Source organism: Balearica regulorum, chromosome 13 (assembly GCF_011004875.1).
Source record: "Balearica regulorum gibbericeps isolate bBalReg1 chromosome 13, bBalReg1.pri, whole genome shotgun sequence".
Lineage (NCBI taxonomy): Eukaryota > Metazoa > Chordata > Aves > Gruiformes > Gruidae > Balearica > Balearica regulorum.
In genome coordinates this window covers 1,987,655-2,010,334 of record NC_046196.1, presented here as the reverse complement: position 1 = coordinate 2,010,334, position 22,680 = coordinate 1,987,655, and the positions used below count along the sequence as shown (strand labels likewise).

At 69.5% G+C, this 22,680-nt stretch overlaps 1 protein-coding gene across 4 annotated transcripts in view; it reads right to left on the bottom strand.

Moving 5' to 3' along the window:
- PIEZO1 (piezo type mechanosensitive ion channel component 1 (Er blood group)) overlaps positions 1–22,680 on the bottom strand; it is a 25,575-nt gene extending 2,895 nt beyond the window's left edge. The window contains exons 1-42 of one of the 4 annotated variants that reach the window (XM_075765758.1): positions 22,378–22,679; positions 15,199–15,294; positions 13,875–13,997; positions 13,475–13,517; positions 13,212–13,374; positions 12,036–12,174; positions 11,558–11,771; positions 11,165–11,330; positions 10,865–10,969; positions 10,683–10,767; positions 10,507–10,598; positions 10,131–10,391; positions 9,948–10,059; positions 9,615–9,793; positions 9,390–9,538; positions 9,000–9,179; positions 8,823–8,911; positions 8,100–8,257; positions 7,843–8,019; positions 7,579–7,704; positions 7,288–7,416; positions 6,990–7,194; positions 6,772–6,876; positions 5,803–5,956; positions 5,006–5,249; positions 4,784–4,880; positions 4,487–4,655; positions 4,313–4,402; positions 4,073–4,161; positions 3,784–3,855; positions 3,275–3,378; positions 3,101–3,197; positions 2,714–2,789; positions 2,441–2,621; positions 2,238–2,359; positions 1,975–2,139; positions 1,641–1,899; positions 1,370–1,558; positions 828–1,116; positions 582–690; positions 349–496; positions 44–258 (exon numbers count right to left, since the gene is read on the bottom strand). In XM_075765758.1, coding sequence (XP_075621873.1) covers positions 44–258; positions 349–496; positions 582–690; positions 828–1,116; positions 1,370–1,558; positions 1,641–1,899; positions 1,975–2,139; positions 2,238–2,359; positions 2,441–2,621; positions 2,714–2,789; positions 3,101–3,197; positions 3,275–3,378; positions 3,784–3,855; positions 4,073–4,161; positions 4,313–4,402; positions 4,487–4,655; positions 4,784–4,880; positions 5,006–5,249; positions 5,803–5,956; positions 6,772–6,876; positions 6,990–7,194; positions 7,288–7,416; positions 7,579–7,704; positions 7,843–8,019; positions 8,100–8,257; positions 8,823–8,911; positions 9,000–9,179; positions 9,390–9,538; positions 9,615–9,793; positions 9,948–10,059; positions 10,131–10,391; positions 10,507–10,598; positions 10,683–10,767; positions 10,865–10,969; positions 11,165–11,330; positions 11,558–11,771; positions 12,036–12,174; positions 13,212–13,374; positions 13,475–13,517; positions 13,875–13,997; positions 15,199–15,294; positions 22,378–22,441 — 6,029 coding nt within the window. In that variant the 5' untranslated portion in view covers positions 22,442–22,679. Of the gene's footprint in view, positions 1–43; positions 259–348; positions 497–581; positions 691–827; positions 1,117–1,369; positions 1,559–1,640; positions 1,900–1,974; positions 2,140–2,237; positions 2,360–2,440; positions 2,622–2,708; positions 2,790–3,100; positions 3,198–3,274; positions 3,379–3,783; positions 3,856–4,072; positions 4,162–4,312; positions 4,403–4,486; positions 4,656–4,783; positions 4,881–5,005; positions 5,250–5,802; positions 5,957–6,771; positions 6,877–6,989; positions 7,195–7,287; positions 7,489–7,578; positions 7,705–7,842; positions 8,020–8,099; positions 8,258–8,822; positions 8,912–8,999; positions 9,180–9,389; positions 9,539–9,614; positions 9,794–9,947; positions 10,060–10,130; positions 10,392–10,506; positions 10,768–10,864; positions 10,970–11,164; positions 11,331–11,557; positions 11,772–12,035; positions 12,175–13,211; positions 13,375–13,474; positions 13,518–13,874; positions 13,998–15,198; positions 15,295–22,377 lie in introns of all 4 variants that reach the window. The other 3 variants (XM_075765756.1, XM_075765755.1, XM_075765754.1) reach the window with 3 other exon arrangements.

Genomic DNA, 22,680 nt, shown 5'->3' with positions numbered 1-22,680 from the left:
TCACGCTGTGCCCTTACGGACATCCTCGGGGGATGCTCGGTACCTTTCGGTGACAGCCGGCAGGATGAAGAACATCCAGAGGTGGATGCTGAAGACCAGGATGACCTGGAAGATGAGCTTGCCCAGCACGGTCTTGCGGAGGTAGAGCGCGCGGTCGATGACCATGGTGGTGAACTGGATGAGCAGCATGACGAGGAAGGCCTCCGGCACTTGGTCATCCGACAGCGAGGAGGTGATGTCGGCGGCCGCCGAGTGTTTCTGGGGACGGAGGAGAGGTCAGGATGCGGCCCGGCCTGAGCCCATGGCAGGAGCCAGCCGGTCAGTGCCCTGTGGGAACCCGCTGCTCACCCCGAAGGCCCAGAAGCCGAAGATGATGATGATGAAGTCAACCACATCGGCCAGGAACATGAAGGCGTAGACATCAGTGGCGGCCCGGTGCTGGGTGTGCAGGATGTCCCGGAAGAACCCGCGCACCGGCCGGTACATGTCCTGCACCCTGGGGGGGGACGGGGGGGGGGGACGGGTGACCGTGGGGCTGCACCCCACAGCCCCCACCCCAACCAGCACCACAGGGCACTCACGTGGTGAGGAAGAAGAGCTTGACCCGCAGCCCAAACGCCTTCAGCTTCTTCTGAGCGTGACTCTGTTTTGCCTCTTCCTCCTCCTCCTCCTCCTCCTCCTCCCCGTCCTCTGCGGGTGAGGCACAGCATGGGTAACAGCCCAGGGTCCTGCGGGGCCACATCCTGCCTGGCCCCAGCACCCCTCGGCCCCGGGAGATGCCAGCCTCGCCCCTTGCCAGGGCACGAGGGATGGGAACCGTCGCTCACCTTCCTCCAGAGCCGCCTCCGGCTGCTTCTTCCCCCGCCGCCTCTTCCTCCTGAACCGGAGCTGCATGGCCCCGGCCCCGTCTTCCCGCCCCACGGCATCGTCCTCCGGCTCCGCAGCTGCACCCGGTGTCCCCGGCTCTGCCAGCGCCTCCGTCCCTTCCTCACCCACTGCCGGCGGCGGGGATGCTGCTTCCTCCCGCCTCTCCTCTTCCTCCTCGTCCTCTGCTCGCTCCACCTCCACCTTCTTCTTGGGGAAGGGGTGCTCCTCGTGGTCCCACAGCCCGTAGGCCTGGGGAGAAGTACAATCAGGGGGAGGGGGTTCCTGATGCCCCCCACCCCACACACCTCACCCCCCACCCTGCAGCATCGGCTCCCGCTGCACCCTGAGGACCCAACCAGCAATGGGTGCCTTGGGCGGAAACCAAGGCAGAGCCACCGAGCACCCACTGGGTGCTCTCTGGAGCTCCCGTCACCCCCAGGAGCATCTCCAGCTCCCGGCACCCAAGCGATGCCCACAATGGTGCCCGTGTCCCGGAGCTCACCAGCAGCAGGGAGCGATGGAAGAAAAGCGCCAGGAGCTGGATGAGGTCATACTTGATGTAGCGGTCAGTCTTCTCCAAGCCCAGGATGCGGGGTGGGAAGAAGGGCTTGCCCTCGTTGCGCACCAGCATGGCGTAGCCGTTCCAGGGGAAGAACCCGAACTGGAAGAGGTATTTCACCACCACCATCACCTGCAGGGACGCTGGGGGTCAGCGGGTGGCAGCCGGGGGGGCCGGGTGGCATCGTCCTCTCCCCGGCCAACCCCCTGCCCACCTCGGTGAAGATGATGGCAGTCATCCAGAAGCGCTTGGTGGGCCGGGGAATGGACAGCATGGCCCAGAGAAAGACGAGGATGGGCAGGAAGAGGGAGATGACGGAGGCGGTCACCATGTTGTTGAGGATGATGATGAAGTAGCAGAGCAGCTCGGAGTGGGCGGCCACGCAGCGGTACCCGGCCAGCAGCAGCTTCAGGAACCGGTTGTGGGACAGATAAAACTGCTCCGACTCTTCCAGCTCAGCGAAGTACAGCCGCCTGCGGGGTGCAGGGGGGGTGAGCCGGCCCCGCCGCCCCCCCAGCCCCGGCCCCGCCACCCCCACGTCCCCGTACCTGCTCAGGAGCAGCTCGCTGGCCGTCCGGCTCCGGTTCTGGGGCAGGGCCAGGAGCTCCTGAGACCCGGCCACGTCCTCCCGGGACCCCCAGGTCGTCACACGCTCCTGGCTGCCGGGGGGCAGCGGGCATCCCGCCGGGGTGGGGGTGGCTGCTCCGTGCCCACTGGGGACAGGACGGGGACATGGGTGAGCCCCCTGCCCGCCGGCCCCTGCCCACGGCGCTGCCGGCTGCCCCCTCGGGGGGGGTATCTATGCACCTGCCTGGAAGCGACGCCGTTTTGGGGGTCTGCACCCCTGGCCCCCTGCGGGCTCGGCTCCTCGGGGGGCTCCTCCTCCGGCGGCAGGTAGAGCTCATCCAGGACCCCGCGGTGCACGTCCTCTCCCTGCAGCGGGCAGGGGGTCAGCGCCGCCGCGGGGCTGCGACCCACCCCGTGTCCCCGTGTCGTCCCTCCTCCCGGGCTCACCGCGGCCAGCCGGCGTGTGAGGACGTATCTCTCGAGGCGCAGGACGGTGGACATGTCGGCGTGCTCCCGGGTGCAGGCGTCCAGCCACTGCGTCAGCCCGTCCACCATGGCCCGGCACAGCACCCACAGGAACCGCAGGGTGTTCAGCGCCCGCTGCAGCACGTTGCCCCGCTCTGCCGGGGTGAGGAGAGAGCAGGGGGGTCACTTCACACCCGCTCGGACACCCCCCCCACGGACCCTCTGCACCGCAGTCCTGCCGCCCACCTACCGGAGCCCTCCTCCTCCTCTTCCTCCTGGCCTTCGGCCTCTTCAGGTGTCTCCAACTCCTCCTCCCTTCCTCCGCTGTCCCCTGCAAGGGTCAGACCCCCCCAGGAAAGGGTAGCAGCAGCTCAGCAGAGGATGGACATTATTTCTGGCCCCCATTGGGGCTCTCCCGCTCATCACCCCGTTTCTTCCACCCTGCTTAAAAACCAGCGCGGGCACCAGGAGAGCTCAACCCCATCGCAGCCATCAGAGAGTCCACACACACACGCCAGGACCCCGCTGAGGTGATGGCCCATTACAGGACACCGACCACTCCCAGGGCAAACAGCGGGCACGGGGCAGGGCTGCGTCCCCTCCCGGCCCCCCCAGCCCCATTTTGGGGTGAAGCAGACCCACCCGCGGCAACCTCGGCACCAGGCGGCTCCGGCTGCTCCTGCTGCTCCTGCTGCCGCAGCGCCGTCCTGGTGTTGGTCACCCAGGCCTGGTAGGCGAGCTGGGGGGCAGAGGGGCCGTCAGCACCCCGCGGGCACCACGACACCCCCCCCGCCCCGGTCCCCCAACCACGCTCACCTGGAAAGCGCTCTGCCTGCCCGGCCGCGGCTCCTCCGGCACCGCCGCCTCCTCTTCTTCCTCGCTGTCCGACTCGAAGAGGAAGTACTCCCCCGAATGCAGCACTGCCGGGGCGGCACGGCGTGTCACGGCACGGCCGCCTCCCCAGGGCTCTGTGCCCGGCACGGTGCCGAGGACCCCCGTGGGGATCCCCGCTGGGGACATCAGGGTCAACGACTCAGCCCCCCCAAGCGGGGGTCCCTCCGACACTGGTCTTTGGTAACGCCAAACCCAGCCCGGCACCCCCAGTCCAACACCCCGTTAGTGTTGGGAAGTGGAGAAGCCCTGGTTAGTGCCCTGGTTAGTGCCCTGGTTAGTGCCCTGCGGCCGAGCACGGGGACGGGGGACATGCAGGGCGTCACCTTGCCAAAAGCACCATCACCACCGCTCCCCGCAGGTGTTAGCGGTCCCCGGCGGAGGGACCTTGCCGACGGGCTGTGCCCCGTTATGGCCCCGTGCCGGGGCAGTACCTGCGGCGTGGTCTAACCATGGCCGCCACCACCGCTCCCTCTGCCGGGAAGGGTCCGCCGGGCTGCCGGGCGCTGTGGAACGGCAGATGGAGGTGGGCTGAGAACGGCCGCGCTCGGTGCACCCTCCCCCGGCATGGCGGGGGGGGGGGGGCGAGCCGGGGGGGCAGGGAGGGGGGTTCACCGCAATGGTCCGTGGGGGTCCACCGGGACAGGCATCGGCGATGGGTCACGGCCACCCTGCTGTGCCCGGAGAAGGGTGGGGGGACGGGAGGGACCCCCCGGCTCTAACCTGGCCTGGCCTCATCCTGCCCCTCGCCGGTGCCGCCGGGCAGCCGCTCCTGGTGGTACTTCTCCTGCTTGGCTCGGATCCGCTCCATCCTGCCGGGCAGAGGCTGCTGTGGAGCCCGCTCCCCCAAACCGCCCCCCCCCCCCCGGGACACCCCCATCCACCCCAGCCACGCAGGGGTGTCCCAAGGTGCTGGCAGCCGCAGGGTGGGGGGGTCCCAGGTGCCCCCCAAAACCCACTCACTGCCGCTTCAGCTGAGCCAGCGACTTCTTCTCGGCTTGCCGGTGGGAGCGCATGCTCTTCAGGGTGCTGGCCTTGAACAGTGCGACGCCCCTGCGGGGACGGGGACGGCCGGAGGGTGAGGGGGGGCACTGGCACCCAAGCACCCACAGGGACCCTCGGGGACCCCAGCCCCACCTGGAGGCCTGCAGGGCAGAGGCCTGGAGGTCCAGCATGATGTGCAAGAAGTAGTAGCTGAGGAATACGCGGCGCTGGAGCAGGAGGAAGAAGAAGCAGATGCTGTCCCAGATGATGCCCGCCTCCTCCACAGGCAGCGAGCAGTCCTGGTCCTTGCCCATCTCCTTGGCTGGCAGGCAGAGATGCAGGCAGGTCAGGCAGCGATGCAGGCAGGTCAGGCAGCAGCCCAAACCAGCACCCCCAACCCCACCAGCTCAGGCAGGGCAGCCCCCAGACCCCCCCAGGCCAGCAGCTCACGGTTGTAGTAGCCCTTGACGGTGCAGACCAGGCTGAAGAGCTGGATCACCCAGCAGAAGTTGCTCTGCATCTGCTGCACGAAGACGCAGGAGAGGAGCTGCGGGAGAGAGGGCAGAGCACGGGGTTTGCCCGGGGACGGCGAGACGGGGACACCCCAGGGGATGGGTGTCCCCGAGGAGCAGCCCAGGGGCCTTTGCGTGGCCGGAGCCTGGCAGCCCTCACCGACAGCATGTTTTTGGAGATGATGACGGTGATGTTGTAGAGGATGAGGCAGTCCCAGAGCACGAGGCGCGCCCGCGCCGGCTTGCGCAGCATGGCGGTGCCGAAGAGCAGGAGGTAGAAGCAGGCCAGCAGGTAGCCGAGGCCGAAGAGGCTGATGCGGGTGGCCCCGGTGATGAAGACCACCACCAGGACAAACCAGAAGAGGTAGCGGAAGACCACCACCTTCGCCATGTCCAGGTACGACCTGCGAGACTGGGCGCTCAGAGCAGGGTTCCCATCCCCTCCCAGCACCCATGCTTGGCACTGCCTGGTTTTGGGGTGCAGCAAGGTGCTACCCCACAGCCCAGCCAAACCAGCATGGTCCCAGTCTCTGCATCAGCCCTATCGCGGGGGACAAAGCGCCTTGTCCCGGTCTACGGGGTCCCAGTGCCCACAGGGGTACTGCACCGTCACCAGGGGCATCCTGGACCACCGCATCTCCCCCAGAGGTCCCAGCACAGCCTCAGGGTGCTCCTTGTCCTCCATCCTAGTGGCGGGGGGTCCTGATCCAGCTGGGGGGGGGGTGGTGTGTGCCACCCCAAAGGGGTCCCAGTGCAGGTGGGGTCCCATCCCAGGGGATCGCAGCCCAGCAGGTCCCACTGCCTGGGGGTCCCATGCTGTCCATACCCCAAGGGGTCCCACCCCAGGAGGGGGTCCCACCCCAGGAGGGGATCCCACCCACAGCCCACGGAGTGTGGAGGGGTGTCCCATCCCCGAGGTCCCGGGTGCCCCAGCCCATCCCAGCCCCCGGCACCCACCGGCAGTGGATGAAGTTGGGCGTGGGGTTGTGGGGGTCCTGCGCCAGGTCGAGCCGGTCGGTGTTCTCGCCGGCCGCCCGCAGCCACTCCTCGGTGCGCTCGGCCTCGAACACCCGCCACTGCTGGGCCGCGCACAGCAGCAGCACGAAGTCGTCTGCGGGCAGGTGGCTCGGGATGGGGCGGGGCTGGGGGTGCCACGTCCCCCCCAAAGGGGTGGGGCACCGAACAAGCCCCTCCCTAAAGAGGTGGGCACCCCAGGCCATGCCTCCCCTGGGGGCGGGTTCGTCACAAGGGGTGTGGCTCTCCCAAGCCCCTCCTCCTCTGGGGGTGTGGCTCTCCCAAGCCCCTCCCTCTTACAGCACTGGCTCTCCCCAGGCCCCTCCTCCTCCCCAAAGGGGTGGGACTTCAACCAAGCTCCGCCCCAAAGGGGGCGTGGCCATCTCAGCTCCTCCCTCCCCTCCTGGCTGCCCTCCCGCCTCCCCTGGGGCAGGATGGGACCCCCCATGGGGGGGGGGTGCCCCATGGGCAGGGGGCTGCCGGGGGCTGGGGCAGGGGGGGACAGGGCACCCCATGGGCAGGGGGCTGCCGGGGGCTGGGGCACCCCATGGGCAGGGGGCTGCTGGGGGCTGGAGCAGGAGGGGACAGGGCACCCCATGGGCAGGGGGCTGCCGGGGGCTGGGGCACCCCATGGGCAGGGGGCTGCCAGGGGCTGGGGCACCCCATGGGCAGGGGGCTGCCTGGGGCTGGGGCGGGGGGGACAGGGCACCCCATGGGCAGGGGGCTGCCGGGGGCTGGGGCAGGGGGAGACAGGGCACCCCACAGGCAGGGGGCTGCCGGGGGCTGGAGCAGGGGGGGACAGGGCACCCCATGGGCAGGGGGCTGCTGGGGGCTGGGGCACCCCACGGGCAGGGGGCTGCCAGGGGCTGCCAGGTGCTGGGGCACCCTGCGGGCAGGGTGGGGGGTACTCACTGATGAGGTTGGTGGATTTGGGGGCCACGAAGAAGTCGGGCAGGTAGAGCCACTTGATGAGCGCCGAGTTGACGGGGAGGGCCTGGCTCCAGCGCCACGGATAGTCTGCGGGGGCAGTGGGCACGCTCGATGCCGGCCCCCCAGCCCCTTACCCAGGGCAGGCAGCCTGCCCATCCCTCACAGGAGGGGTGACCCCCCACGGCCCCCCTGCCCCTTACCCACGCAGAGGGCGGGCGGCATGCCCACGCACAGCAGGTACTGGTAGAGGAGGAAGACGACGAGGAAGAGGCAGTATTTGGGCCAGAGCCGGGCGATGGCCGCCCGCCGGCGCCGCGTCAGGATGACAACCAGCCAGCAGCCGTGCAGGATCACCATGAAGTTCATCCGCTGCCCGATCACGTTCACCGTCATCAGGAAGCACATCTGGGCGGGGGGGGGTGTGTGTGATGCAGAGGCTCAGCCTTGGGGCGCTGCTGCAAGTGGTGGGACCCCCCCGCCACGGCACCCGCTCCCCACCTCCAAGCCAAACTTGTAGTAGAAGTAGTTGAGGAAGTATTTGGCGCAGCTGCTGAGGCCGTGGTCGAGGTGCTCGCGGGAGATGTCCTCGAAGATGGTCTCGGTGACGGGGGCCACCAGCTGGTGCTGCTTGCGGTAGTACTCCTGGCGCCGGTACACCACCGCCTCGAACACCAGCAGCAGCAGCACCAGAAGGTGGTTCTGGGGGGATGAGGGGGTGCTCAGGACCGTGGCATGGCGCTGAGCATCCCCCCGACGTGGTCCCCACAGACGGGGTGTCCCCGTGCCCACCTGGATGTAGCCCAGGTTGGGGTAGCCCTTGCGGATGCCGAACCAGTTGGCAGGGTCCACGGGGCCGCGGTACAGCGTGGAGTTGCCCAGCTCCTCCGGGCTCAGGTTGGTGCTGTTGAGCTGGGGCTGCAAAAGAGACCACCGCCGGGCGTCAGCACCCCTCGCCCCTGCCGCCGGACCCCACCTCCAGCCTGGGAACCCCCCCCGCGCCACCACAAGCACCCCAAGAACCGGGCATCCCCCCCGGCACGGCCGCCCCGGCACCTGGGTGCAGTTGCTGGAGTATTCGTGGGGGTCGACGATCTTGAGCTGGTAAAGCATCTTGCAGACGATGATGATGCAGGTCCAGACGGTGGAGAGGCAGGAGGCCATGTGGCGGAAGCGGCAGTAGGGCATGGCGAAGGCCCACAGCAGCACCAGCAAGAAGTTCATCAGCGATACCTGGGGCAGCGGCCACGTGAGCACCCCAGGGTGCCCGGCCGAGCCCCCCCCCCGCCACCCCAGGGTCCTGAGGCTGGTACCTCTTGCAGGGCCACCCAGACGGTGTAGAGAGCCACCAGCTTGAGGACGTGGAGCTCCAGCAGACGCCTCACGAAGACCTGCCCGCGGGTCAGTGTGTCCGAGAAGGTCCAGCCCAGCACGATCAGGCGCTCCAGCACCAGCCCCCACTTGGTGGGCGCTGCGGGGACACGGACTGTCACGGACACCCCCGCAGCCACCCTGGCTCAGAGGACACCCCAACCCATTCCCATGACCTCCCATGCTCGGAGGACACCCCATCCCCTCCCATAGTTTGAGGACACCCCAATCCATCCCTGCACTCCCTCAGCCCCTTCCTGGCTTGGAGGATGCTCCAGTCAATCCCTGCATCCCCCCGCCCCACCCTAGCCTGGAGGACACCCCAACCCATCCCCATCCCCTCCCAGCCCCTTCCTGGCTCAGAGGACACCCCGATCCATCCTCATACCCTCCCAAACTCGGAGGACACCCCAAATCCATCCCTGCACCCTCTGAGCCTGTTTCTTGTTTGGAGGATGCCCCAACCCATCCCCATACCCTCCCACCGGTGGAGGACACCCCAAATTCATCTCCATACACTTCCTGGCTTGGAAAATGCCTTGATCCATCCCCATACCCCCTGGACCCCTTCCTGGCTTGGAGGATGCTCCAATCCATCCCTGCACCCCCCCCAGCCCCTTCCTGCCTCGGAGGACACCCCATCCCAGCCCATCCCACCCCGGTACCCTGTGATGCCGTGTCAGAGTCGCCCGTCCCGGCACTCTCGGCAGCAGCCGCATCCCGCAGCAGCCGGCTTCCGTGCAGCTCCTCGGGTCTGTGGGGAGGAGGGCTCAGTGCGGGGATGGGGGGGCTCGGGGGGGGTGTGTGTGGGGCGGGGGGGTCACCCCAGCACGGGGCCCTACCTGGGGATGTGGCAGGGCGGCGGGGCGGCGGTGGGAACGTGCTCCAGGTCGGTGATGTGCATGAAGGGACGGTGGAAGTAATGGAGCTGGAGGATGCAGGCCAGGAGGAAGAAGCCCGGGATGAGGGTGCTGGAGAAGAGCTCGGAGACGCTGAACTGCTCCAGGCCCAGGTCGCCCAGCCTGGGCAGGGAGGGGAGGGTCAGCATGGGACCGCATCCATCCCACCCTGCACCGGCATCAAGCCAGCATGCAGGGGGGGTCCACCCCCGTCCCCCCCCGTGCCTCAGTTTCCCCCCCGTGCGATGCATCCCTTGGCCATGCCCCGGTGCCACCGCGGGGCTGGCGACGGCAGGGACCCCGCCGGGGCTGGGGGGCGTTGGGGACACTCACTGCTCATCGGTGAGCCCCGTCAGGTTCCTCCAGTACATGGGGAAGTCCTCAAACTGGAAGGTGTAGACGGCGATGAGCACCAGCATGGTGTACGCCACCACCAGCCACCAGAAGCCCTTCAGCACCTTGCGCCACAGGCTGTAGTACACCTGGGGGACGAGGACATCAGTGGGGCCACGCTGGGGACGGAGGTGGGGACAGGGAGGGGTCCCCAAGCCCCCCTACCTGGAAGAGGGTGAGGCAGAGGAGGAAGAGGAACATGTAGACGATCTTGTAGACGACGAGGCGCCCGGCGAAGCTCACCACGATGAACATACCAGCGCAGACGCAGATCCAGTATTTGGCGTAGAAATCCCGCACCAGCACCCCCAGCGCCTTCAGCACGTCCCGCTGCCGGCTGGGCTCTGCACGGCAGGGAGGGGGCTGCAGGCAGCCGGGCGCGGGGGGACGTGCGTCCCCCCCCATCCTCGGCAGCTGCCCGCCGCCGGGTGCTCGCACCGGGGGACGCTCAGCCCAACGCAGGGTCCCCCCAGGGTGGGTGACACCAGGAGCCCTCACCCGTGTCCGAGACGGTCACCTCCAGGAGCGGGGTGGCTGGGGGCCTCCTCGTTAGCAGCTTCTCCTTAACGAACTGTCGCAGCAGCAGCCAGAAGGTGAGGGTGAGCAGGAGCTGCGGGGACAGGTGGTGAGCGGGGACAGCCAGGTGCCGGCGGGGACGGGGACGGGGGACACCAGACTTACCTGAGCCCCCAGGTCCAGGCAGGGATATTTGGGGTGCACCAGCCCCAGCTGCTCCAGGCTCATGAAGCCGACGCGGGTGGGCAGCTCGGGGGCCAGATCCATGCCCCAGACGTACTGCAGGCTGCAGAGAGCCACGCCGTAGAGGAGGAGGAAGGGCGAGCAGAGCATGGCGAAGTGATGCCGGCTCCGCACCGTCCAGATGAGGCACGCCCAGAGCAGCAGCACGAAGGTCAGCCAGCTGTGGTAGGTGATGCTCCACACCTGCGGGCAGGCAGGATGCGGCCGCTCGCCCAGGCTCAGCCCGGGAGGTGCCCCCCCCCCCCGCCCCGTCCCGCCACACGTGTGTGTCCCCCCTCACCCCACCCCAGCCCCTTACCATCATGGCAATGAGGGCGCAGACGTAGCTCTGGTTCATGACGACGTGGCCCAGGGCGTGCAGCGGCAGCCGCTCTGACGGACGCCTCCTGCCTGGCCGCGGGGAGGGGGACCGTGAGCCACCCGCCGGGCCGCGGGCAGGGCTTGGGGAGGGGGAGGCGGCGGGGACGGACTTACCCGGCTGCGGCGAGTTGCCCATGACGTGGACGGTGCAGTTGTCGGCGCCGCTGCCCGGCTTCCCGGTGCTGGGGGACAGCATGGGCTGGCGGGGCAGAGAGGGCTCAGAGCCCACCCCAGCACCCCTGGAGCACCCCGCGCTCGGGCATCGCTTGGGGGGCGCAGCCCCCCCCCAAACCCACCTTGGTGTCCTCAGCCACACCATCGGTGTCCTTGGGCCAGCTCTCCAGCTCCACCAGCTCCCTCGGCGGGCACCTCGCCGGCGGCTGTGCCGGCACCGCGGTTCTCTGCGAGGGGCAGGACCCAGCTCAGGGCACCCCGCTGCAGTCGCCGGGGAGCAGGATCATTCCCTGTCCCGCTACTGAGGCACCCCACTGCCCCCCACCTCCCCTCTGCCGGGCACCCACGGTGCCGGGGCGGTCAGAGCAGCGGGGCACGCCAGGCATTGGCACGGGGTCCGGCTCGGCCTCACAGCCCCTCACCCTGGCATCCAGCCGGCGCAGCTTCACCAGGGTGGCCACGGTGTAGTAGAGCAGGATCAGGATGCCGGGGTTGGCATAGACGGGCCAGGAGTGGCCGGTGTTGAGCACCAGGGCGTTGGGCCGGGAGCAGTTGCGGTACAGGATGATGTTCTTGAAGCCAAACACCCTGTGGGGACAGAGCGGGTGGCATTACCCCCCCAACCGGGACCCCTGCCATGAGCCAGGGTCCCGGCACAGCACAGCACGTGGCTTTACCGGGCAGCCTCCGGCGCCCTCCACGGTGACCCACCGTAGCTGGTGGTGGGATGGAGGGCAAGCGAGGTGCCAGGCTGGCTGCTCAACTGGAGCGACACAGGGACCCACGGCACGGGGACCCACGGCACAGGGACTCACCGTGCCCAGAGGGTGGGGGGTGGGAAGACCCCCTGGACAAAGGGTGTCTGGTAGGCATAGAGGCAGAGGAGGTGGCCACCGGCGTAGACACCGACGAGGACACAGAGGATGTCAAAGGCCAGGCGGCTGGCGGGGAGGTGGCAGGCCCACCACGTGCACAGCCCCACAAAGAGCAGGTAGTAGACGCTGGAGGAGGCGGAGGGCAGGGTGATCCCTGGGGAGCAGCGCCCCGCAGGCGGTCAGTGTGCGGCCGAGCATCCTCCAGCCACGCAGCCCCTGGCCGAGCATCCCCTTGGACTGAGCATCCCCCCCCAGACCAAGCACCTACCCCCTGGACCGAGCATCCCCCCCCCACCCCGGACCAAGCATCCCCCCCCGGGACTGAGCATCCTCCCCCCAGACTGAGCATCGCCTCTGGCAGCACGGCCACGGAGACCCCCCCCCAACTCACCGCATGCCCCCCCCGTCCCGTACCCACCGGCCAGGGCCAGCAGCAGGATGGCCAGGCCCTTCCCGGCCGCCCAGAGCAGCCAGTGAGCCGTCACCCGCAGCCTGGCACTCAGCGGCGTGTCCGCGTCGGCCGTGCCGCCGTGCCCGTCCACATCCTCCTCTTCCCCCTGCCAGGCGAGGAGAGCATGTCGTGAGCCCCACGGCCCGAGCCCAGGCGGCTCTCTGGCTCCAGGCCGCTCCTGGCCGTGCCTCAGTTTCCCCACATGAGGGAGAGCGCGGGTGGACGGCCGGGGCGCCCTGCCCAGCGCTGTGCGGGCGCGCAGCCCGGCACCTGGCCGTGTTTATCTCATTAGCCGCTTGGAAAGCGCCTCCGAAAGGCGGCTGTTTTCCTTGGCGCCAGCGCCCGGGTTCCCAGCACTGAGCTTTTTTCCAGGCTGCCTCCCGCGCTGGCCCCGCGCTCACGGCAAAGGCATTCGCATCGGCCCGCGCTCCGGTTACAGCCTGGCCACGGCCGGGGGCCGGCAGGCGAGCGCCCACCACAACAGCCCGGATCAGTGGGGAGCACCCCAAAAAAGGGGCTGAGCCCCAAGGGTGAGCTGGGGGGTGCCATCGGCTTGGGGATGTGGCTGCTTGGGTGACCCCGGTGCCACAAGCGCAGCGTCCCGGTGCCCTGCCGGCACTGCCAGGCAGAGTGGGCACGGCACGGCACGGCACCCAGCCCTGCACCCTGCCGGCACGCTCAAGCTGGGTGCCAGCATCCCACGATCGCCGGCCCCGCTGCCCTTCCTGAGCCCAGGGGTTCTGGTGTGGCAGCGCCAGCCGGAGCCTGGGGGTGCGGGCACCGCGCTCCCCCCGCCGATGGGCAGCCCCGCGTCCAGCGGTGCCGTGGGGCCGGGCTGTTTGCCGGCTTCCCTATGGCAACGCGGGAGCAAACACGGGCACTCCTCCGCGGCTGACTCACCCTGGCCTGTACGAGGTGCCGTGATGCTGACCCAACCCTCTGCCGCTGCCCGCTCAGCCGGGCAGCCGAAACTACCGCAACCCGGGTCCCCGGCCACCGGGAACGTCCCCGTGCCAAGCCCCCCCCGTGGTGCCAGGCTGCCCTCCCTGGGGAGGGGACGGGCCCCGGCTGCCGTGCCCCGGGGAGCCTGGCAGCGGCTTGGTGGGACGTGGCAGGGGGCACGGTGCCGGCGGTAGCTCTCACCCGCTCAAGGGGCTCCAGGGACTCCGGCCTCCGGCCGCGGGCGGCAGCGCCGGCCTTGGGGACGAGGCGGTGGCACAGGCACAGGCAGAGGGACGAGACCAGCAGGATGCCGACGTCGGGCGCCACGAGACGCACCGAGTTGGGGATGTCGCTTAAATCCAGCCTGGGGGGGGTTGGGAGAGCGGGGCAGGGGAGGGCTCGGGGGTGCCCCCCCCCCCCCGCCACTGCCAGCCCCCGGCCCCACACTGCCGGGGTGCCCTTACCTGGTGACCCCGATGTGCCGGGCAAGGACCTCCCAGGTACTGCCTGCAGGGAAGCAGGGAGGCGCTGAGTTCGGCAGCCCCGCGCGGGCAGGCTCCGAGCCCCCCCGGAGCAGGCGGCTCCCCCGCACCCCACACCCGTGGGGACCCAGGACGGGGTCTGTGCCCCTGGCATGGCACAGCACGGCCCCGGTGCTGAGCACGTGGCTGGGACCCCACAGAGCCTCAGCAGCCCCCCCAGCACCCAGAAGGATGGGATCCCTGCACCCACACGTCACCATTTTGGGGGTCCAGCCCCGGAGCACCTCGAGGAGGGGGTGAAGCCGGGGAGAGCAGAGGTGCAGGAGGGCGAGGGCAGGCGTGGGCACCCCCAGGGCAGGCTGCCCCAGCACCCCGTACTCACAGCTGGGCCCCAGCAGCTGGTCCAGGACGGGCAACGTGTACAGGCATATTTGGAAAACGAAGTGGGCGAGGAGGAAGAGGATGCTGGTCCCCAGCAGAGCTTTGAGGAGGCGGACGGTGTGACCTGCGAGACACGGGCACCCCATTAGCCATCGCCCAAGGGAAGACACCCAGCACCCCCGGGAAGAGCCGAGAAGGGGGGCACTGCGGGGCACCCCAGAGATGCCAGGGGTCTGCCCCAGAGACACGGTCCCACCAGGACCTTGCATGTCTCACCGTGCACCCTTTCTGCCGCGTTACTGGGGAAACTGAGGCACGGGGTAACGCAGGGAGCCAGGGCCCCGCGACCACCCTCCCACCAGTTGGCACCGGGAGCTTCCCACCCCCGCTGAACTGGGACCGGCATTGGGATGCAGCTCACCATCCCGACCCCCGATGGAACATCCCGGGGGGGGCTCTGGGCAGGCGCCAGCGGGTCCCCCGCACCATGAGCCCCGTCAGACCTTCCACCAGCTGCAGCCGTGCCCCCGTCCCACCCGGCTCCCCAGGCCACACGCCTGTTTTCCTGGCCACGGGACAGGCAGCGAGCCCACCGCAGCTGTGTGCCGGCCGGGGGGCGGCCCGGGGCCAAAAACTCTCCCTCCGCTTGTTTTTTCCTGTAAATCCACGCGAAAGCTCTCGGCAGTGCCCGGCTCCGGGGCCGTACGAGCCCATGAAATATTCAGAGAGCAGAGCTTTTAGTCGCGGCCGTGCCAGGCGCTGCCGGTTTGTTACGGCACGGCTCAGCCTGGCACGGAGGGCAGGGAGCCAAGCAGGGCGACGGGCACCTGGGACCCACCGTGGGGGGGGGGACGCGTCCCACGCGCCCGCGGCGGGGCGATGCACCCCTGCACCCACCGGAGGGGGGGGGGGGGGGGGATACGCATCCCCCGCGCCCCCCATTGCACGCCCACCGCGGGGGGACGTGCCCCACGCGCGCGGGCAGGGCGGAGGGGCTGCTTGCGGCACATTCCTGCCCACCCAGCGGGCACAGCCCGGCCCTGAGGTTTCTGCTTAATAAGGCTGGGGCTCAAAACTGGCCATTTCGGAGCGGGAGGTCTATTAATAGCCGCGCTGGGCTATAATTAACAGAGCGAGGCTGCCACACGGAGCCACGCTGCCCGGCCGGGGGGAAACCGCAGGGGAAGGACGGCAGGTACCTGCCGCAGAGCGGCTGGAAGCCCCCGCGTTGCCCAGCACCCCCGGGCTAGAGCTGCCCGTGCGCTGCCCACCCCGCTGCCCGCCGTGCCCGGCCCGCTCCCCACGCCCCAGGCTGAGCCCCTTACCTCCGGCCGAGCGCTGGGTGGGCCCCGGGAACCAGGGCAGGAGCAGCAGGAAGAGCAGGTAGACCAGGGAGAGGACGTTGAAGCGGAAGAGGCAGGCTGCGGGCAGAGGTACGGGCAGGGTTAGCGCCAGGGATGCGGCGCGGGGAGGAGGCTGCAGCCCACCAGGTTCCCGGCTGCATCCCCCCTGCCCCGGGGACCCCCGAGGATGGCACCCCGTCCTGCACTGCGAGGGAGACCCGGGCGGGAGGTGAGGGACACCCAAAATGAGAGGCACCCCAAAATGATGAGTAGTCCCGGACAGAGGCTCGCGCCCCCCAGAGATGCCAGTGGGAAGAGAGGGACACGGGCAGGAGCCCGGCTGGGTCAGTCCCAGTGACCCGCACGGGTGGCACAGCAAGAGGGGACGGGACACACGAGAGCCACGACCCCAGACACGTGGGGGGACGAGAGCCACGAGCAAAATCCGCTGCATTTCCGCATCACTCCTGCAAGACCATGCCGAGGTTCGCAGGGACCCCCACGGCCGGGCTGGGACCCCCACCCACGGCCACCGCGGGGCTGGCACAGCCCCTCACCTGCACCCAGCCCTGCTCCGGGCGCGCCACCGCCTCGCCACCTTCCCCCTCGCTTATTTTTAGACCTAAATTACAGCTTGTTTGCAGGCGTGAAACCGTCGGAGGAGCTGGGCAGGGAGCAGGGCTGAGCCAGCGCCCCGCAGAGCTGCCGCCGGCGGGGACGGGGACCTCACGGTGGGGACACCGTGGCCGGGGACGCAGCGTTCCCATCGGCTGCGTGCACACGCCAGGCGAGCGGTGACAGACACCGGCACATGCACCCGGTGCGAGCTGGCACCAGCCGCGGGGACAGTCTGCAGCCACCCAGCCATGAGGCCACGGTGACGGGCACGAAGAGAGTCGTGGGGGTCTGCACAGCACAGCGGCTTCGTTTTTTAACTGTGTCCCCACTCCAGGCGGTCCCAGGACATCCCTCGGTCCCCTCCTCTGCAAACGAGAGGCACGCGTCCCCGCGCTCCCCCCCAGCAGGCTGCTCTGGGGAGGGGGGGCCCCTCTGGGGCAGCCCGGGGAGGGGATGGCCACAGGGAACCGGTGTCGGGGACCCCAGCTCTGCACGGCCAGGGCAGGGATGTGCCCCCCTTGGCACCCCACTTGGGAAGGGGGCGAGGCAGCGGGGGCCGAGAGGGCATCCCCCAGCACCGTGGGGCCAGGCTGGGTGCCAGGGGACGTGCTCAGCACCGCCAGCCCGGCACGGCCCTTCCTGTGTTTACAGGGTTTCAATGGGACGGCACATCCTGGGGCGAGGGACGGCACGGCCGGGGGGGGGGGACGGACACGGTGCAGCCCCCCCATCAGCAGCCTGGCACCCCAGGGACAGCGGGGCATCCTCAGAGGGTGCGGGGGTGGCAGGAGGGGGGGCACCCAGGAATGCACCCGGCAGCCTGGGGCACGTCCCATGCAGCACCCGTCGGGGCTAACGCCGGTCCCTGACCCCACAGCAGGGTCCCCAGCTGCCTCCCTCCCCCGGGGAGCGCAGGCAGCACCCCAGCATGGGTGGGGGGCACGGGGAGCCCAGGGTGGGGGGACTGGGACCACCATCGCACCAGCCACCTCTCCGCGGTGACCCCAGGACACATCACCTCCCCGCACGCTGCCGAGGGTTGCTGGCTACGTTTCGGCAAACCATGATCTCATGGAGCAAATATTCCCCTTTCCGCGCCAGCGGCGACGGGGCCGAGAGGAGCCTTCCCAGCGCGGGGGCGAGCCGCTGCTCCGGCTTACGTGGGAGCCAGCCAGCCCCCCCCCCAGCCCCAACCCCGCTGCCCACCCACCCCAGCGCCAGGGCAGGGTCCTTTGGGTGCCCGGGGCGAACCAGCCGCAGTGTGCGTCCCCGTCCCAGCTGTGGTCACCCTGTGGGTGCTGACAGCACGGAGGGGACCGGCGGTGACACAGCCCTGCTGGCATCGCCTGGGCTGGGGTCTGCCCGAGAGCTGTGGGGAGGACGGGGGTTGTGGGCACCGTGGGGAGACCCACGGGCACTGGTGGGCACCAGGGAACCGTCCACGCCCAGAGAGACAGCGTGACCTACGTATTTTGTGTCACCTGGGACCAGGGACATCACTCCCGGGCAGGGGCCAGCACGGAGCAGGCACGCCGGTGGCATGGCGCTGGGGCACCCGTGGCACTGGGACGGGCTGGCAGGAGCTGCCTGCCAATGCAGAGCACCCCGCTGCACCCCAGGGCCGAGCCAGCACCCATGGGACCCTCCGGCCGACAGCTCCCACCCCGCCTCAAGGCATCACCAGGAAAGGTGCCGGCAGGGCGGTCGGCGCTTGCCGCAGCTTCAACCAGCTTTTAAGGGCTTGAGGATGAAAAGGGGGGGGGAGGAAGATGCTGACGGTGTGTCAGGCAGGGAGCAGCCCCCTGGCACGGCACAGCCCGGTTTGGGAGCACCCGCGGTGCGCAGCTTTGCGCCCATGCCTCCTCGGCAGGGCCGCCTGCACCGGGGCGTGCCGTGCCGTGCCATGCCATGCCATGCCGGCGGTGTGTGGGTGCTCCATCCTGCACGGTTGGAGGAAACCAGTTCCCCCGCCGTGCTGACAGTGGGGAAAGTGCCAGCGTGGGGAGAAAAACCAGTTTGGCCTGTGGTGAGAGCTGCGGTGGGGAGAAAACCCTGCGGCAAAAACCACCCTCCCACACCCATCGTCCCCACCAGGAGCCAGGCGGGTGGGTGGGTAAAGCGCCGTGGCACCCACTGTCCCCCTCCCCGTGCAAGCAGCACCCATCGCCCACAACGCCGCGTGATCTCACCTCTGCTGCACGCACGGGGCAGGATCTGGCCCTCGCTAAGCATCCCCCTCGCACCCCCAGCAGGGTTATCCTGGATCCGCGCCCCAAATCCCCCCCCCCCTTCCCCAGCCCCGTGAGACCCCGGGGAGTCAGGAGCAGCCGGCCCAGCTCCCACGCTGCCGGGGAGTTCACCGCCACCGCGGCCAGCACCGGCAGCCAACAGCACTTGAAATATTAACGATGTTAACGTGCCGGCAGGAGGATAAATCGCAGCGCCGGGGAGCTGGGTGAGATGTGCCGGGTTTCCTTCACGCCGGCCTTGAGATCTCCCCGTGGGAGGGGAAGGGGGGTCAGCTGGGGACCCCGGGGAAGGCAGGGACCCAGCGATGAGGGTGGGGGTGGCCGGGGAGAGCCGGCACCAGGGTGTCTCCCACTGCAGCGTGGCCGGGGAAGCGTGGGAAGGGCGGCTGGGGGAGAGGGTCGGGGTCTGGCGCAGCCCTCTCCCCGCAAACCGGGCACCGTCCCGTGCCTGGCCGGGGATCCCTACCCGACTGCATGGGGAAGGGGGGCTCCCCGGACCCCGCCGGCCCTGGGGGAGCCCCGCAGCACCAGCCCTACCCATGCACAGCCCCATACACCGACTGGCACCGGCACAGCCGCTAGCTCTGTGGGGACCTGCGGCCGCTCAGGATTAATTAGCGGAGCTCTTTAATTCCCTGCCTGCCCTGCTATTTTCACACAGGCCCGTTACCGGCTGCCGGAGCCCGGCAGCTCTGCCAAGCCGCTTCCCCGCGGCCAGGTCCTGCCTCCTGGCTAACGGCCCCCAACTGGGGTCCCCAGCACCGGGGGGACCCAGACAGCGTCCCCAGGGCATCGCTTTGCACCCAGCACCCTGCGCTCTGCATCCGCTGGCTGCAAACTAGAGGCAGGCTAACGAACCCTGGCCACAGAGGCTCCCCCCATCCCAAAATCCTGTCGGCTCCAAAGCAGCGCACCCCAGGGCCGGCCATGCCGGGAGAACTAGCCGCCGGCACGTTCCCAGCCTCGGCTCCTCTTTCCGGGAAGAGGGAGCAGCCCCGCTGGTTCACCCGCCGCATCCTGTTTTTATGGAAAGTTAATCCCGCTCCTGCCAGTGCCGAGGTAGCGGCCGGCCCTGCTCCCCAGGGATGCTGCGGGAGCTGCCCCGGGAGGGCACCGGGCCGGGTGCCAGCCGGTGCCGCGGCTGCCAGCCTGGGAAACCCCAGCAGCCGGCCAGCACCTCGTGCAACGGGACAGGGAACCCAGCAGCTTCGGGGACGGGTGCTCAGTGCCACCCCAGTGCCCAGGGACACCCCTTTCCCCAGCACCCCCAGCCCCGGGGCTGCAGTCCCTCCACGGGGCGCACGCCAGGATGGGGACAGCCCATGCCAAGGGGCTGGAGCAGCCCCCAGACCGGGGGTCTGCTCACCCTCAACACGTGCACATCTCCCGCTTGCACACCCTGTGCACGAGGGCCCCCAGACCCTCGCTCCCATCGCACCGGAACATTCCTGCAGCCACCGTAATATTTCCCATGCACAGCTCGGAGCCATGACGGTCTATGCCGTATGGCAATGCCAAAAGGTGCCTAAAGAGCCCCTCGCTCTTCGCTCAGCCCCAACGGGCACCCCAGGACTCTGCTGCGATCGGGGTGCAGAGGATGCAAAGGGTTAAACCCAGCCAAGCCCAGCCTGCAGGAACCCGGCCGGACCCAGAGCTGCTCCCAGGCGAGCCCAGGGGCAGAGTGGGGACCCGCCGCACCCCCGGGGAGCCCCCACAGCGTCACCCACCTCAATGGGGCCGTGCGGGGGCTTTGCAAAAGGCTCAGTCCTGGGGAGATGGGCACCCCGGCCTGGGCAGCGTCCGGGCAGGCTGCAGGCGCCGGCCCTGCGTCTCCCATCCCCCTGTGCGCCTGGGGAGGAAACGGGAGTTGCTGCTCTTGGAGACAGTGGTGGCTTTTTTTTTTTTTTTTTTAATTTTTCTATTTTTTTTTCCTCCTCTTTTTTTATTTCCCTTCATTTTATAAAAAGCACCTGACCGCAGGAGGCAGCTGGCTGCAGCCCACGTGCCCACCCGCACCCAGCTGGGCAACAGCCCCCCTGCAGCACCCAGGACTGGCTGGGACCCCCTCCCCAGCACCCCATCACCTCCTGGCCGGGCAGGGGGGCTCAGCCAGGAGGGGCTGTGTCCTCACCTCACCCCAGGTCAGGCTCCTCGGTTTGGGGGAGACTGCAGCCCCAGGGAGGGGGGCTGCCGCCCTCACCCATCGCTTCTACCCAAGCACCGCGGAGCCGCACTGGAGCGGGGAGCCGGCACAGCCAGGAGCATCACCCAGCCCCGGGGTCCCGCCACAGACCTGCCTGGTCCCCACACGCGTGGGAAGGCACGGCAGGCTGTGCCCCCCGCCAGCTCCGTGCACCCCGGCATCCCCACCGTCTCCCTGCGCCGGGTGGGGACACGGCCCGTGGCACGGCTGGGAGCCGCACCGTAGGGGTCCGTGCCTGTGCCGGCCTGTGGGAAGCGGGGGGCTGCCCCGAGCCATGCCGTGGGGCCCAGCTCCTGCGCCTCCACCCTCCCCGAGCTGGCCGGGAGCCACGAGCACACATCCTCCGGACGTTTGGGAAGAGCCTAATTGCCGGGAAGGAAGGGCCGCAGGCGGGTCGTGCTCTGGGGCTCTTCCTACCCCCCCCCTCAGGTGCAGTGGGACGAGACACATCCCCCCCGTGCCTCAGTTTCCCCCTTGGTCGTGCGCGAGGCCCCAGCCCGCCCGGACCCTGCTGAGTCACCCGCACGGCTATTTTGACGAGCGGCCGGAGCAGGAGGGAGCTGCTCCCCCAGGACAGCCCCCGCCCAAGCAGGGCCCCAAATTTAAACAAGCCGCCTCTGAGCTCACCCGGAGGGGGAACGCCAACGCCACCGGCCCCACGAGACGGCAGGACCCCGGCACAACGTCCTGTGCCGGAGCAGGGGGGGGAACAGGCAAGCGAGCCCAGCACGATTTGGGGTCAAATCAGCATAATCGGGACACGAGGGCCCCATGCGCGAAGCCGCGCCCAGAGGCCACGTGTCGCCCTGTGCACCCATGGGATGCGCCCGGCAGCTCCCGCGCCCTGGAGCGGCGGCTGCCACCGCACCGGCCGGGGAGGGCTTGTGCAAGTGGCGCCCGGGCACCTTCCCTTCCCGGCCCCGTTCGTAGGCAGGGTTATAATTAACCTCCTCACATCCTGCGCGATGCACTGAGTCACTCCTCGAGCAAACCAGAGCAAATAAAGAGAAGCTTTTTCAACAGTCACCGACTTCCTCTGCCAGCGAGGCTCGCCCCGTGCCGGCGGCATGGCCAGCACCGCACACCCCAACCCGGCTCCCTGAAACGCAGCCGGGATGAGGGGCTGCCCGGCTGGACGTCACCTCTCTGGGTGACGCCACCCCAAAAAAAAAAAAATCACATCGCTGCTTCCCCAGGCTGCGGACCCCCCGGCACGCGCGGCGTGAGCCCGGCGACGGTGGCCAGACGCCGCCCGTGCCCGGCCACAAGGACCTCGTTGAACAATCCTGTTTATGGAGAGGTTTTTCCTTTGCGTCTATGTAAAGGTAAACGGAGAGTCCCCGAACACGCTCCCCCGAGCAGCCGGGGTTCAAAGAGCCAATTCTTGTTCCGCGCGTCCCAGGACACGGGTATTTTCCAGGCCGGTAGCCAGACGGTTGCCTCGGTGGGTGGCGCATCTGCCTTCAAAGGCCAGCGCTGCTTAAAACGGGCTGGGAGCAGCTTTGGGAGCCGCGGCCCTGCAGAGCTTCCAGCACCTGAGGTGGGTGCCCGGCTCCCTGCCACGGCACCGGACAGCACCCAGGCACGGAGCAGGATGGGTGCCGGCTGCACCCCCCCACACCCCCCCCCAGCATCGCCCATCCCAGCTGCCCCGTCCCGGCACCCTCTTTGCCCCCCACCTTGCAAGAGGCAGAGGAGCGAGTGGGGGGTGCCACAGCGGTGTCCGAGCGGGGGCGGGTTTGGCCGGTGCCCGCTGGCTGTGCCCGTGGGGGGGGGTACGACACACGCACACCCAGGGCGCTGCCCCACACCCGGGCCGGAGAAGTCGCAGTGTTTCCCGAGAGCAGACTCGGTCCCGCGTGGGGCGGGGGGGGGGGGGGGGGGGGCCGTGCAGGGTGATCCCCCATGGGGCTGGGGGGGGACCCCCACGCCACCCACCCACCTCCCCCGGGGCCGCCAGCGGCTCCTCCCGGCGTGGGGAAAAGCACCGCGACCCGAGTCACGCGTGGGGAGGGGGACACGGGACGCCACAGAGAGCACCCCCCCCCCTCCCCCGACCCCAGACCCCCCCCCCGGTGCGGCCGCACTCACCGGCGAGCAGGGCGAGCGGCAGCAGCAGCCAGTACAGCCCGGCGCACAGCGCCCGCCGCTCCATCCCTTCAGGCGGCCGCGGGCCGGGCCATGCCCCGCCGAGCCGAGCCGAGCCGTTCCGCCCCGCCGGGGCTGGGCAGGCCCCGCTGGCCGGTCCCGGAGCGCAGCGAACGGACACGCTTTCCCCCGCCCCGCTCCCGCTGCCTTTATAAGCGGCGCCGCCCGCCCCCCTCGGCGGGCTGGCCCGGTACGGCACGGCACGGCTCGGCCCGGCACGGCTCTGCTCTGCTCCCCCACGGCTCG